This window comes from Sesamum indicum, linkage group LG1 (genome assembly GCF_026168435.1).
Source record: "Sesamum indicum cultivar Baizhima isolate 11 linkage group LG1, ASM2616843v1, whole genome shotgun sequence".
Lineage (NCBI taxonomy): Eukaryota > Viridiplantae > Streptophyta > Magnoliopsida > Lamiales > Pedaliaceae > Sesamum > Sesamum indicum.
Genome location: NC_142657.1, coordinates 13230530 through 13247882, shown reverse-complemented (window position 1 = coordinate 13247882; position 17353 = coordinate 13230530). Strand labels below are relative to the sequence as shown.

Genomic DNA, 17353 nt, shown 5'->3' with positions numbered 1-17353 from the left:
GATTCCTAATGATTCGAGAGCGGTTAATGTTCAAGTTAATAAATAGATAAATACAAAGGGATCACAAGATCTTAAAGAGTAAAGATAGCAAAATAATGAATGTACATGGCGAATGATAGCGGGAGTTATTTATGATTTCTCACCTTTATACGGATGCCTTCTAAGTTTTGGCCGATCCAGATAATGTCGTGTGTAAGACCCTCAACGGTGTAGAATTCGGGCGATAGATGGACTGGTCGGGTCAACCCGGACCGTATGACAAAACACGGGGACCCGGAGGCCTATATTATCATTTCTTCTTTAATGGGCCTTTCGCCATTTTGACCCCTTCATGGTAGGCCTTTCCCATCAATAGGCTGGGTTATTAATTACATATAGGCCCTTGTCAAATTGTGTAAACTGAATATCTACTCAAGTCTTTGGCACATCTATTTAGGGTACTTTGAAATTCAAGCCGTTGTGGGCGCTGTCCAGATTTTCCCGACACGTCAGAAAATTAAGGGCCGCCCCACCCGCTCACCCACAGTACATTGTATGGATCACACTGCCATAATAACGGAGAATACTTTCGTCGCCTGACTACTTTTTCTTTCCCCTCCATTCCCTGACTATTACATGCACATGATATCCTCGACTTTACTGTGTATAGATGCGCCTCCCCAAGTGAGGAAACCGCCACCCACCCGGCGTGCAAAGCATGGATGGAAAACGAATTTAACCTCCATCTGCACCATGATCGTTGCTGTGGCTGCTTGGTTTGTGATACAACATGTATCTTAAGATCAAGAAGCTAAATTGAGAATGTTCTGGTATGCAGGTATACAATTTGTTAGACTTTTTGACGGTACAGACATGGGTAGTCCAATGTCGGTGTATATGTCGTTCAGGAACAATCAGACAGTTTGGGCTTCAAAATATTTTTTCAGAAGTCTTGATTTCAAAATGTGGATGTGTGCGTGGGGAATAAAAAGGTCCATATAATTAGATCATCGTTCGTTACCATTGGCGTCGTACTTGATCTAATGGTTCACATAACATAAAATAATTCACAAACATCATAGTCGAGTCATCGATGTATAAATCCAAAATGGGTCTAAATGGAGTCGTAGATTCCAGAACCTGACAAGCGCGACTATAATAAACTTCTTCTTAAATATCAAAGTACATGTGAGGTAGTGAGGTAAGGTTTTATCAGATTTAGCCTCTCTATGGATCTCATTGATTAAGATCTAATTCTTCTCTTCATGTGAAGATCAAATCTGGGTTTATAACTTTATAAATTTGCCAGATAAAGTGGTTTCGTAATTCAGGAAGAGTAGGGTAATTACTTAAAGACGAAAACCAAGCTGAGCTGGACTAGAAAATTAAACTTTATTTTTTAAAATAGAACTATCTTCTTTTTAACAAAAATTGTAATTCTATTTGAATTAGTAATGTGATACAATATTTTTAAATAATGACTAATAAAGATACTAAGAAATAAATATTTTTTTAAATTTAAAATTTCAACGGTATGATGGAGAAAGTATTAATTTTTGAAATTACTTGTAACTTTGAAATTTTATTTATGAACGGGTAGAGATATTATTGTAATAATTATGATAATGGAAAGGCAGCAATAATATATTTATCTGTAACAGAATGAAATGATTATATTATATATCCCTTAGGCCGCTTCCATCTTAAGCAATGATATATACAAAAACCTTCTTTTCACACTCATCATTATTTGTTTGTGTTTTTATTTTTAATTTTCTGGTTTTGAAAACTGAAAACTGAAAATGAAACCACAAACAAAAGGAGAGGGGCTGGACTTGTTAATAAACAAAAGGAGAGTCTGGGCCTGTCGGCGGTTATCCGATGATATGAACATCATATTCAATCAACCCTCCAATTTTCTCGTCCTACTCCTATATATAGGAGTCTTGGTAGGTCAAAAGAGACAACTTCGTCCATTAACCTATCAACTATCTCATTTTACAGTATTGTATATATACTGCACTCATTCTTCATCTATTTTTTCATTTTGCCTACTGAGTTTCATAAGTTTCCAACACATTTCTTGCCTTCATTCTTGTTAAAATTATTGCTAATGTAAGTATCAAAGAATTAATCCTTATTTTGCTGGTTAGTTTGCCAAACTTCATCCGGTCTTTTGATATTTTATGTTGTTATTGGACTGTGGCAAACATCAAGAATAAACACTAAATAATTACTAAAAATTAAAGTGTCAACCTCTGTTCTGTTAGTTAGTCTCCCAAAAGTTCCAGGACTCTTAGCCCATCTTCTGACTTTTTATGGTGCTACCGAATAATCCGTTAAAATATGAATCAAAATAATGTGAAGTTTATTATTATTATGACACAATCCATATCGTTTAATGTTTTCGCATTCATTTCATAAAAAAAAAAAAGCGTACAACATGGTATGAATTTGGAAAAAGTAAAGCGTGATAATTATAAAAATATGAAGCAAGGAATCAACCATGTCAAAATTCTCAAACAACCTCTAGACATTAATTCCTTCTCGTACCTTCAATACTATGGAAAAATAGGCACTTTCATGGGGGACTATATTTTAATAAGTATTATGAAAAATAAAATAACGACTAGTTTGGATCAATCTTTAAACCTTTCCTTATCAAAGGCACGAAACACCCTGAAAAAAAGTAAAACAAACATGTCTCACTTTCTCAAACATCTTTTTTTATTTTATTTTTTAAACTTCTTCCCTAAATATGGAAAAAATGCAAGCAACCCCCTTGTGATATCACAAATGAGCAAATTACCCCCTTATGGAAAAATAAATAGCGATTTACCTCCCTGTATTTTTTAAAATACTCAATTTACTCCCCTATGATTTTTAAAATGAAGCAATTTACCTCCCTGTATAAGGAGGTAAATTGCTTCATTTTAAAAAGTATAAGGGGGTAAATTGCTATATTTTTTTCATAGGGGGATAATGTGCTCATTTTTAATATCACAGGGGGATAAATTGCTATTCACCCCCCTAAATATTATTAAAAGAATATATATATATATATATATAAAATAACTATTTACATATAGATATTTCTGTTAAAATATACTTTTATACGTATTTAAATATTACATACTGATCAACTAAATAAATTAAAAAAACAACGAAAACATATATTCTTTAAAGATAATTTATATCTACACTTTTGTCCTTTGATTTATTTACACAAACCATTCGTTCTTTTTGAAAAATTACACATATATCAACTAAAAATGTCAACATCATTATTTCTTTTTAAAAAAAATTACACATTCATCCCATAAAACGTTAATAATATTACATAAATAATCCATGTTTTTGGACTGTCCATAATCATTTTTGTAATCATCCAAAATATATTAATATTTTATGTAAATAGACAACAAATTATGTATATAAACATAATTATCTTTATATAATATATATATTTTGTGAAATATATAATTTATTTATGGGTTTGAAAAGAAAGAGCAAAACATATGGTCTTACCTCGTTGTTGTGTCGCTCAAAAGCTGAACGTGAACAAGTTATGGTTGTCGGATTCCTCTCATCCAAATTCCAAACACATCTTTCTTTCTTGCCTTTCCAAATTCCAACCAAAATCAAACACACCCAAATTTCTCAACACAAGAGAACAAACTGTCCTTCCTAATTTCCTGTCACCACCTATTTTTCCACCTTTTCTCTTTTCCCAATCCTTTTGTTTTTTGTTTCTTTTTCTCGCCCTCAGCCTCCACCAACTGACACATGTCCACCTTTTTTCTGTTATTTTAGTATGTTGTTTTCCAAATATGTATATATATATAATGGTAATTATTAATAGAAATAATTATATTTACACCCTTTGACTTATAATTTGTATAAACAAACTCATCCCCATCTTTTAGACAATTATACGTACAACCACCACATGTTAATATCACTTACACAAACAATTTTTTATTTTTTTCGATAATTACAAACACATTTTTTAAAAATGTTAGCATCATTACACATGCAAACCCTTATCATATTCGACAAATTAATGCTATTAATAAAGCTTTAATTTTCTATTGGTGCGTTTTTTAATATTGCCAAAACGACCCCTATTTAAAAAGACAATATCAAATTAATTTTTCTCTTTCTTTCTTGTATTTGTTTTCTTTTTCCATTAACCTCTTTCTTTCTTTAGTCTTGCCCTTCTTTATTTTCATATCACTCTGTTTATATAAGACTTTATTTTCATTTCTTTTTAGATGATTAAAAGAGTTATTTCATAATTAAATCATTTTCTCTAGACTATAGTAAATAGAATTTCATTTATTTGGTGATAAAATCGCGCACCGCTAAAATTTCCCATCAGGGGGGGTGGGGTTGAAGTGAGAACGACGTCATCCTGTCGCTTGCCTCGAAAGCAATAGCACTGCCCCCACGTCGGCAGCGCACCATGCTGGTTCATTTCAAACTATGAGGGGGTGGGGCCCACTCCCCCACGTCAATTTTTCCTTCGAGACAGGGCCGCACGTGCGCCCCCTGGTTCGCTATCCGTGCCACATCATCCACCCACATATCTTTTTGTTTTTAATTATTTATTTTCATTAAATAAGACACGGAGATTAGCTGTATAATTGAATCCACGCACACTAGATTTCATCCTTTTTTAGACCTATTGTCCCTGTTTTTTGTTTTCTTCCCATGTATCTACCTACCAACCTCCTTAAATTTAAACTATCAAATGATTTCAATTGCAGCTGAGTTTTAACTTAATTCACGAGATTGAGGTCTATAATCTTAAAAATTATAGTTGAAATTTCAGTTTATGCTTGAGATATTGTATCTATTGAATAGTAGGTGCGTTATTTTTATTATAATAGTAACTGTTGATTATATTTCGTCTATTTGATATTATTGATCAAAGTATGATTATTGTAATTATTAATATCCGACATGAATGATTTTAATCTATTTATTTCAATTAATAATAGTCCTTTTATTATTTTTTCTTTTATATATGATAAATATTATTCATCCATTATTGATTAGTATTCTTGTTTTCTTTTTATAATTGTTATTTATTACAATATTCAATACATTCAAATTAAAAAAATAATTCAATATATTAATTATTTTAAAATAACGGATATATTCGAAAAACTTAAATTCACAATCTTTTAATTACGAAAGCTTCAAGTATCAAATTTATCAATTACACAAAATCTTATTGAATGTGTAATATTATCGTTTCAGCTATTAGTGTATTTGGATAACACTTGACATTTAAACTTACTAAAAGAACTCTGGGAGCAGAAAGCATATAGAAATTTTTATTATAATATTATGTTATATTAAAATTAACTTATTTTATGTAAAATTTCTATTTATAAAAAAATAATTTATATAGAAATTAAATATAATAGGAAAGCAGTGGGAAAAAATCATAAAAACTAAAATAAAAATCAAAATTCCTCCACAAATTAGTAAGTGTATAGCAGTTCTACTTGATTTCATTACAGGTATACCACCGTAAAATAAAAATCAAAGTACATTAGTACACTAGAAAGAGTGTTACTTTTACTGTTCCCTAATGTAAAAAGAAAAATTACTTTTACTGTTTTCTTTTTCTACAACCTCCGACTTTTCCCATTTCCTAAACCACGACTTCTGCCCAAATGAGGCCAAAAGCAAACACGAGGTTTCGAGTAACAGAAAATACAAAAGTAGGAAAGAATCTCGACGTTTCCCGGTTGCCGGTTCACATTTTCGAGGACGACCGGTTCACCGACTCGGCTAGTTTCCCAATTCTCTCCACCAGCTCCGGCGTAAGCTTCTTCGCCGGTTTCTTTTCCTTCTCCCGTCGGAAATCAAACCCCAACGCGTCCGATACCTCCTCGGAGCTCCAACCAGCTTTCCGGAGGGTATCTGAAAACCGATCCGCTTTTAACAGCAAAGCGTCGAGGACTGATTGGTTGTCTAACATCACCATCTCGCCTTCGAAGAACCCAGATGCTGAGACGTCTACGATCTCAGATACATCGGACTCCGCCCACCCACTTTCTCTAAGAACGAACCCTATTTGGCTCACGTAATCGTCAACCCATTTGGGCATTTCGGATCTCCGCATGTCTAAGTACCTATCCGGTGAGGACGATGAGGAGGAGGACGAATTGGAGTTCCTCCGGCGGCGCTCCACGGCTGCGTCGCTCCAGAATTCCACCCACCGCGGCGTTCGTCCGCCGGAAATCATATCTAGACTCCTCCTCGAGAAGTTGGTCGATGACCCGGCAGAATGTTCACTGGTGGACCGTTGCTTGGAGAGAATTCTTGGATCGGAGCTTTGATGGAAGAGGGATGACTCACGATCAAAAAAATCCGATAAATCGAAGCCGCAACAGAAGATTTTATTTTCATCGACGTAGAAAACAGGGTTACCCGCAAGACAAGGGTTGCAAGGAATATAACAATGGTTAAAAATGGGTATCAACAGAGGGGCCCGTTTAAGAGCGTTCCGGGCTATTTTCAGGGCCTTCTCCGGGTCGGAAGGCCGCGGGCCCCAGGATTTCGACCAGAGAGCGTTCCGAGCTATATGGAAAGAAATGGAAGCAATGGGGAGGTCAATGCAGGCGCGGAGCTGTAGCCGAGCCGAGCCCGACGAGCGCCAGTCCGGAAAGCCTGCTCCAAGAGGCAAGCCGGCTGAGAGCACCGCTTTCAGGTCCGGCGGGAAGGCGAATCCGAACTCAGCCTCAGCTAACGCGAACTCAGACTCGGATAACCCGGGTTGCACCGGGATACCCGAGTTCTTTAAGTGGGAAATCACTTTGTCTGCGAGAGAAGTGAAGGAAAAAAGGCTGTTACGCGGAGGAAGCGGCGTCGAGGGGGCTGATGCAGCGGCACGCGCGGAAAGGCGGCGGAGGCCGGCGACATGGGCCGGGTTCAGACCGGTCATCCTCCGGTCCACGTCGACCATTCTTGTTCTTGATCTTGGACTTGGCCGGAAATTGTGTGTATATGTATGTATAGATTGTAGCTTTCCTTTCCAATGTGTAGAGAGCTTTAGAGAGAGAGAAAAAGCAGATGGAATGAAGGACTCAGAGTGAAGCTATGACTACTGAAGTGAAAATAGGGAAAAGAGAGGATTTATAGCAGGGGAATGGAGTAGGGCCCACATTTCAGATTTTTAGTGAAAAGCAAACGGTATTCTTTTTCTAGGGTAATTTTTAATTAATTCAGATTTAAATAAGAAGAATTAATGACAATGACAGATAAATATTGTTAATTATAGGAGATAATTACACTAACTCGCAAGCTGGGTTCAACCGTAATTTCACTCTAACAAGCAAGTTGAAAGGATCAACATCAACTGGACGCCTATTCTCGGATACAAATCATTACATGATTATATATATTTAAATATTAAATACAGTATTTAATTTGAATAAATTCATATGCTTAAGACATAAATAAAAATTATTAATGAAAACTTAATTTTACTATTAACACTCTATATAATTGTAGTATATGAATGACGAGATCTCGATTTTATCACGAACAAACATGACATGTATTTGGATGGGTGCAAATTGATTAAGTGAAATTAATGTAATAAAATGAGGTATTAATTAGTTAGTTTTATTTAGTGCAGGGAAAAGTATATGGGACATACTTGATTAATTGAGTTGTAAGAGCCAGCAAGAAGAATTATGGCCGACCCACCTGAGGAATAAAAGATACATAAGATCTTCTTTATTAAATGTTTTAATTATATACTTTTGGTAATTCAATTAAATGGTGTAATTAGGAGGTGTAATTAAGAGTCAGAATGAGCAGGATTATTTTCCATTTTATTTAATTATTAATTAGACATCTAGTCTTTTTCCTTTTCCAGAATAGAAAAGACAACTTCTTTCCATAAGTTGGAAAACAGATCTGACCATATCTTAGGATTTGATCTCAAATAATTGTTTAATGTTATCAAGTTTTAGGTAAATTTGATCAACTAAGAAAAATTAAAGTGACACTTGTGGTAATAAATCAATTTTCGGCATTTCATTTCTACCAATTAGATAATTAACATTTTGGAATTAGCATAATGAAAAATGGTAAATGCATGTTTGGTGAATTAAGTACCTGCTAATAAATGAAAAATCAAACTACTTATGGTTAAAGTTGATGTCTTATGAACAAATTCAAGTCCTACCAAACATGTGAGTATTTGTCTTTTTATTTGAGTTTAATATAATTTATTCGATTGTTTTTAATTTTATTGATATATTAATTGAAGGATATATCCTTCAATTTATTAAAATATTACTGTAATTATGCAATTTAAAATCCAAGAATCTCATAGCTATACTCTAATGTCTAAACACGACATAATTAATTGTGATATATATCTTTGAGAGGAATGATTAGTGGAAACTATTTCGAGAGCGGAGGAAAAAAGAGGGCCTTTTTTTTATTTTAATTTATATTCTGGATCTCTTTTTGAACTTGACGTCACATAAAAAAAATTCTAATTTAAATTTAAATCAATCATATACAAAATATTTTATATTTGTTATGTGATTGATATATTATTTAAAAAAAATTATTCAATTATATGACTAATTATATAATATATGTAGCATAGTCTGATCTGATGTTGATAATAAGATTGTTCTAGTCAATGTTGTCGTCCTCAAGTATCTAATCCAAAATCATATTGATGATCCTCAAAACTTGCACTTGAAGAGCAAGATATATATAAAATAAAAATAGGTAGGCACCAATTAAGTTTATTTATATTTTAGGTCCTGTAATTTTGGTACTTTAATATTTTTATTTTTTTAGAATAGTAAGATAGTTTCTTAACTTTTTGACATTTCGTAATTTTGGTCATTCTAGTGACAAAATTTGAAAAAGTTGTCCGGAATAAATCATGTGTCCCTTGCGATTTTAGTAATTTCATCTATTGTCTTTATAAGAGTTACAAAAGATTTCTATAACTTTTGACATTTCGCAATTTGATCCTTCTAGTGCCAAATTTTACAAAAGTTGCCAAAATAATCATGTACCATGCTATTTATATTTTAAGTTTTCGTTCATGTTGATAAAAGTGAACCAATAGGACAAAATTTTCAATTTATATAATCATGCGAGGTACACACGACCTATTCTGGCGACTTTGGCAAAATTCAGCACTGAAAGGATCAAAGTTGTGAAATATCGAGAAGTTACCAAACTCTTTTGCAATCCTAAAAAATAAAGATTAAAATTTCTAAAATTACAAAAAACACTTTATATTGTTTTGCAAAATTACAGGCTTACAGCTACACCTCCTAAGGGTTGTTAGTGTAATATTTTTTTGGGGTATTTGTGTATATTTTACCTTTAAATAGAGAAGGTAGTTTTAATTATAACTATAACTTCAAAAAATGTAATTATAACTTTACAAAAAACATAAAATATTTGCATATTTTAACCTAATTAGGAGTGTCAATATAATTTATCATAAATATTTTCTTGGCACGTGAAGGACAAAATTTTCCAGGTTAATAGCATGTGAAATGATAGATCCCAACTCCTCACAGGTAAACTTTTATTGTAGATTCACTAAAATAGGATCATACATTTATGTTTTTTAAAGGCAACGGTTACTTATTTAAACCATGCACGTGAGACAAATTAAACTTACAACTTCTGAAAACAAATAATTCTAATATATGTTTCATTCATTCATTCATATGAGATAGAGAGAGAGAGAGAGAGAGTCGAAGCCGCGGGGACGTCAGTTTGGATCGGCCGTCCGGCACATGCCTAGACAATCATGTAACCTTAAACTTGGGTCGTTTGATTAAGAAGACAAAATAGTATTAGTGCATGCGTTGACAAATTCTCGATTGTTATTTAGTTATAATATGATTATTTGGTCGGTTACAAACCTTAATATATAGGTCAACGCCATTTCTTTTTTTTTTTTTTTTTGATAATATTTTGCCATCTCAATTAATTTATTCCATTCTACAATTTAAATTTCCTTTATTTTATAGAAGTGCATCAATATATTTAAATTATAAGCATATTATATGGTTTTCTACATTCAATTTGACTAGGCCAAAAAAATTTCTGCAAAATAGTCGGTTACATCGTTTAATAATAAATTAATAGAAACTTTTAGTATAAATTTAACTAATTTATTAATTTGAGTTAATTATCGTGAATGTACTCCGTGTCCTATATATTTGGTCATCTGGTGGACAAAATAACTTAACACATTCAGGGATTTATTGTAATTTTGATTTTGTAATTATATAATTTTGCGATGTTGATCTTTTTAAAGTAAAGATGACAATTTAGTCCTCTAATTCTTAAATTTTTATACAATTATAGATACTTACTGTATGAAATTTAAGAAGAAATTGTTGAAAAATCACATGTGCATTTTGGGTGATGGCTTAAATCACAAGCACAGTGTACTGATTCCAGCATATTTAAGTCATCAGTGACGCGAATGTGTGATTTTCCGATAATCTTTTTGAAATTTCTAGCAACACGTGTCTGGACCCCATTACAATTAATTAAAAAATTTAGTCTAACCAAATCAAAGTCAGATGAGAATGTTCATAGATCAATATATAAATTTAATTTGGTACAATTATGACATGAAACCAAATATTTGAGGAGAACAAAACTATTATTAAATAAACTAATAAATTAACTAACGTTGGCGGGGACGTAAACTTAAAATCTCATATGTGAATTAAACAAAAATAAACTTCACTACTGTATATGTAAATAATGTCTTTTCATGTGTTGAGTCAATTATCATATATATAATTGCATGCGCAATTTTCTTCAGCATCAAATGCAACAAAGGCCATTATTGACAAGGCCATTTTCTTGCCCAAAGAACCACCACGCACTGTGGGATAAGCCCAATTTCTTGTCCATAAAACCACCAGGCACGGCGGATTGCGGCCGTTTTCTTGTCGACAGATCCACCGGGCAATGTGGATTGAGGAGATTTTCTTGTCGACAGAACCACTGGGCACGGTGGGGCTGCATGGATGACAGCATCGCTTTCTTGTCTTCCTACTCTTCCATGCATGTTCCCATGAATTAACACTTACCAATCAAGCCATCTCGCGGACAAGCCCAGTTCGTATAAAAGATGGTGATCACTCAGTTCTCATAATCAATTGCGTTAGGTGTGATGTCTGCTAGTCACAAACAGGACGGCCAGATATATCATGTCACGTCAGCAAAATATAAATATAATAATTTAAATTTAACTCTCATTGATTAGTGCTTTCACATCCAAAATATATATAATTATAGTTAATCATTTAATCTTCTAATAATTAAATTTATATTAATTGTGAACTTAATTAATGCTACATGTTAATTAGTACAAAATGAAGTGGTTTTTAACAAAATTGCGGGTTAAATTGGTTCATTTTAATTATGTCATTAAGTATAACTAAATAATTTTATAAAACAAAGTTAATTTCTAGATTAAATTGATAGCTTCTCTAGAGAAAAACAATGCATCAAAATCGGTTTTTGGATCGGTAGGGTAGAGAAGTAGATGAAAGGATTCCTAGCAAGTACCAAGAATCTAGATTGTAAAACACGCTTTTGGTCTGGGGAATAATAATAATAATCGCAAAACATAAGTAGTCCAATCATGCTCTATGCATATATAATTGCCACCAACGTCTAATAATTGATGCATCACCCCAATTAATTTGTAGGTGAAGGCAATATCAACGGACTAAAATTCATGTAATATCAGCTCAAATTTTTCGACAGTACTCGTTGTGCAATAATTTTGTGAATATTCTCCTGCCACTTGCTACACCCAATTCTTGTTATATGTCTTCGTTCTTTCTTTCTTTTTTTTTTTTTTTAAAATTCTTGTCTCATGCAATTTATTTAAATTTTTGGATAATATATATATACACACACAAGTCATATAAATCATGAGTTCATCCAGGTGATGTGTATATATTAAATAGAATATGATGCAATATTAATTTAAAAGAAAGATTGTGTCTGAGCAATTATGACGTGTCATTTTTAATTTTTACATAAAATTAATAGTAGTTGTTGATTATGTATAATTATCTAATATTGATTATCGATATACGATTATTATAGTTGTCGATAGTTGTTCGATAAAAATATTTGATATTAATAATTGTAATTGATTTACTCAAGAAATAATAATAATTCATCTATTTCACATAAAAAAATTTACATTCTTAATGTAATTTCTTAAAAAAATTACTTTTTGCAAAAAAATATCACCTACAGTAATGCAGAATACTATAACAGGAATAATAAACAGTCAGCCCGTAACACCACCTCAGCCATCATTTCTAAGTATAATCTTATAAAATTACTCAAAATTCTAACCTTTTCAAATTCTCATTTAATATTTTGTATCATCTATATAATTACCTAGTTTTGGCGACTCCACAAGACATGATGATCACATTGGTGAATACCAAATTACCCCCTCCTGTGCCAATTGAATTAACGTTTCATTTCACAAAACATAGCTATACCTTAAACATAGAACTGCATTACACGTCATCATAAGAATCCAAATAGAAACATAACAATCAACCTTTGCTTTTGTTTTTAAATAAATTTAGCCAATTTATTATGTTTTTAAAATTTATTCATATATTTATTTATTTTGCAAGTAACGAATATATATGAAGCCTCTGTTTTACTCAACCATTGACTACGTACTCCACGTCTTTGTTTAGATTGCAAACATAATCTGAGAGCTGTTCAGGGCTTTATGGTGGGGGCGGTGCATGCGTGTGGTGGAGATGGAATCAAGCTAAGTTTAGGAGCTAAGTTTTTGGTTTAGAATTTTAATGATAACTAGGAATCAAATACCCCGTGTGCTGCACGGATTTTTACACCATAAGGAAATGATGATGTCGTACCAGATATTATCATTTTACACTTGCTTAAAAGGGTCAATGCTTTTCTGTGGATCTTTCTACTTCTTTAATTAAAATAATACGCAGTTTTTTTTTAATGATCCATCTTCGTGATTTAAGGGTTAAGATTGAATGTGGTCGAATTCGTAATTTAAGTTTGGACTTTTGATACTATTTTTGATGAAATTAAACATACTTACTAGTCTATATATTAATTTCCACATTATTAAATCTTAATTTTTAATGATATTAAATCAGTTATAGGAGTTTTTGTAGTTTATATAATGCAAACATGATTCTCTCCGACGGGTTTGTGGGTGTCACTATTGCTTTTCTATTTTGACGACAATAGAAACTTTTTGATGCTAATATTATGGAATTATTCACGTTTCTTTCCATAAAATTCGAAGTTTCAGTGTGATTTTGAATTATTTGTAGGTATGTTATGGGGTGACTAAGGGTACCATCGAGTCTAATATGAGAAAAATAATTTCGTATTTATTAATGAGTTGTCAATTTTAGCAACACTTTATTGATGGATCGTGAGCTATTCGGACGGTATATTTCCATAAGTAATATTAAATGCATGAAGAGATGGTGGATATGATGTTGTTCTTCAGACATTTTATTCTAGGATGAGGTTCATTTGGGTTGACTCAACTGAAGAATCAGGCCCAAGACGGAGACGAACGTACTTTAATTTTTTTGGTGCGTATTTTATTATCTTAATTGAATGCTTAAAGATTCAGGAAAAGTAAATATACATAAATATATTCAAGTTTAATTGTTATATTCAATACACGAAACTTACACATATTTGTATCCGTCAATATAATACAAATAACTTAATTTATTTTTCAATTTGAAATTCCAAAATCCGTAGTATATTATTTTTAAGAGTATCATAGACTTCGCCTTTTTTTAGTATTTCTTCACGCATAATATACAAATAATTTGAACACAACTTGACGCGCATCTGGGTTCAATGATATAGTAAATTTTCAAGGTATGTAGATAAATTCTAAAATAATTTGAGGATTAGTACTATAAACAAATATTAGCACTTTAATATTTAAGTCAATAACGTTCTTACTGAAGAAATAAATAAAAACCTATAATCAAATATGAGAATAATGGTTAAAAGTAGTGTGAAAGTGAAGAAAATTGAGTGGAATGCCAAAAATATGTTGAAAATAGCTTAGGAAATGAGAAAGAAAAGAGTTTGAGTGTGATAGTTTGTGTTACCAAAACGACTGCACCATGCCTCAATTTATAAGCATTCATACATCAAGCTCTAATGGTTACTTGAGGCAAATCTGGTGACGTTAGATAGCTGCGTGTGTTAGCTTTGTGACAAAAAAAGAATTATGAGATTTGGATTTATTTAGACAATTATACGACCGTTTGACCAAGCATTGCCCAATCAGGTATATAGAGATGCGATTACTTACTAAATAAAGAGTCAATTCCAGATGGACCTCTTGGAGTTATTTGAAAATTTTTACTATGATTTGTTTTAATGTGTTAGACACCTATATGACGTGGTCGCCCCTGTGTATGATGACTATGCTTGCTGAAATTAGGTTTCTTGGGTCTGCCGGATTAGTAGAGATATTGTGGCTTTATGAGGTAAGGAGCCTGGCTCATGGGCTGATCAGGCTATGCCTGATCGGTTGCTGGGCTAGAGGTCCCCTTTTCTTACTCTTGGGCTTTTAAGATAAACATTTGAGAGGGTATCACAATTGTAGTATAATAAAACTACTAATCTAAAAGATTAAACTTTTGGAAAAAATGTTTGTTTAACATGATATTAAATTCAAACCAAACAAAAGATTCTAAGTTCAAATCTTATCGTCGTCTATTTATAAGCGAAGAGGTTAATTTAACCTACAAGATCTGCACGTGAGAAGACGTGACTGATATTGAACTTTTAGATGATGTAATCGTTTATAAAAATAATAAACCTACTCAAAAGTAATGCAAATGGAATCACTTTTTTCAGAAGATTCGTGATTTTCAATTTACTTTTTTTTTGGTCCCAAAGGATCTACAATTTGTACGGGTACAAAGATATCTAACGTCGTGTTAGAATTTCTGTGGGTACTACATTATTAATATCATAAAAAGGAGGAATGGAATCAATCAAAAGAAGAAAAAGAAACACAGTAAACATCTTTGAACATCAAACGGTTGACGAGAATCACATAAAGCATGTCGAAGGGAATAGTTAGGCTAGATAGGGCAAGTCCTCCACCTTTAGAATTTGATGTAAAAGTAGTAATATTTCTCGTTTATGTTGTCTGATATTATAAGGGAATAAATTATTTTTTATTTACGTTTGTTATTTTGAGTCGTATTTTTTTAACATCATTTTTCATTTGGAATTTTAATAAACGAGTAGGATCAACTCCCAATTATCCGTCTAAGCACAGACGGCATTCCCATAAACAAAAAAACAAAAAAAATCATATAAAGCATCAAAATCCATTACGCGGTACGTGAAAGATGCCGAGGCGACCATTTCTTGCAAACCTCTGAGATACCTTACCTACAGGAACACTTTATTCTAAATCCATTTCAATTGAATAACCAACTGAATTTATACCCCGAATGTGCATTAAAACCAAATGCAATTACATAATGTGATTGATTGAATTTGGTTTTTAAAGAGAATTTTGACCTGTAATTTTAAATACAAAATTGGAATTTGTCGTGCTAAATATTCCACTTCAAGTGCCAATGAAGCTCTATTCAAACAGTAAGCTTAAGGACTTATAATCAAAATATTATCTATTTAATACCCAAAAAAAAATATCCTTGTATTACTCAATACATTATATGTTAAAAATTAACTCCAAGTCGTTGGGTTGTTTAAGGGATATCTTTGTATCTTAAATTGCTCTAAATTTGTGTATGTCATGTCTGGGGTTGTACTAAAATTTGAGCCCTGAACCCAATTTGAACCAGATTCGATCGTATTTAATCTCTAAACTGTCCCGACAAAATTGAATAACAGTTCACGCTAAATCATACGATTAGCAAAGCTTACAAATGACCACCCTCATACAAGGTATAATTTTCACTACTTTTAATATTTTTTTCAAGTTTTACCTCAATTCATCTTTATTGACTTAAGCATAAAGTATTACAAGCAGATTTTCTTTTGACGTTGTTCTAATCGGACTTGTGAGCTTAGGTGAACTCTAGTAACTTTAAACCTAAAATCCAGTATAGATACCTTATACACCAATCCAATTTGGACATCATATCACAAACTAATTAGTATTAAATTAATTAGTGAGACCTCGTTGGCAAATATGCTCATTTAATTCCAAAAACATGGACTTTTAGCGTATTGTTTACAATTAAAAGAGATTTTGTATTTGTGTTAACTTATACTTAAAAAATTTGTGCGTCCAGAACCTCGTGCCCCAACTGCTAGTTTATAAGATTGTTTTTATACAAAAAATACCAAAAAATACCAAAAAAAAAGGAAAAAAACATTCCCACTTGAAGCATGCATATATAAATATGAGAGTGGCTGAAGTTGGAATTTCCATCAAAATTTTCTGGTTCTCGAATTTCCTTTCTGCAACCAAAACCACCAAAATGGGGTTCTTCAATTTCTATCGCAGCTTTAGAAAAAAGTCCCCAACACGAAAGGAAATCCAAAAGCCACCAAGCTTTCAGACTAGAAGTAGTTTTCAGGATGAAACGAGGCGGATTTTCGATAAGTTCGACACCAATGGCGATGGAAAGATTTCCCTGGAGGAGTACAAGCAAGCCCTCAAAGTCCTCGGAGGAGGCGCCACCACCACCGCCGAGGCTGCAAAGTCGTTCCGGGTGGCGGACGCAGACGGGGATGGGTTCATCGACTTGGAGGAGTTCAGCAAAGTGTACAGCAGCGACGGAGGAGCCAAGAGTGGGGATATCCAGGCGGCGTTTAGGGTTTTCGACACTGACGGGGACGGGAAAATCAGCGCGGAGGAATTGATGGAGGTGCTGAAGAGGATGGGGGAGAGGTGCAGTTTGGAGGGGTGCAAGAGAATGATAAGAGGAGTGGACGGAGACGGAGATGGGCTGATTGATATGGATGAGTTCATCAACATGATGAAACAATCCATGAAAAATTAAGTATCATTTTCTGCCAAAAGGCTATCGTCCTTTTTTTTTTTTTTTAAATCACAATATTGCATGAATAAAATTTAACTATGTTACGACAAAGTTTTTAATTTTGAGAACATTTATTAAGTTGTTTTACCTTTCTCGGGAAATTGAATGATTAGGGAAGAATTTGTAATACAAAATAGGGTTTAGAAGTAGTTTTGATTCCGTAATATAGGTTATTTATTATTTTCGTCCTATAACTTTTCAAAATAGTATTTTAGTTTTACATCTTTTTAATTTTTATAATTTCAATC

The 17353-nt window shown here is 32.7% G+C and overlaps 2 protein-coding genes across 2 annotated transcripts; one reads left to right on the top strand and one right to left on the bottom strand.

The window, feature by feature from the left end:
- Positions 1–5459: 5459 nt before the first annotated feature.
- On the bottom strand, positions 5460–7092 carry LOC105159806 (uncharacterized). Its single transcript, XM_011077007.3, has one exon. It carries the CDS (start codon positions 6959–6961, stop codon positions 5750–5752), a length of 1212 nt encoding a protein of 403 aa, XP_011075309.2. The 5' UTR covers positions 6962–7092; the 3' UTR covers positions 5460–5749.
- A 9329-nt stretch (positions 7093–16421) lies between these two features.
- Positions 16422–17156, top strand: LOC105161892 (calmodulin-like protein 30). Its single transcript, XM_011079746.3, has one exon. The coding sequence runs from the start codon at positions 16464–16466 to the stop codon at positions 17064–17066; it is 603 nt and encodes a 200-aa protein (XP_011078048.2). The 5' UTR covers positions 16422–16463; the 3' UTR covers positions 17067–17156.
- Positions 17157–17353: the final 197 nt, after the last annotated feature.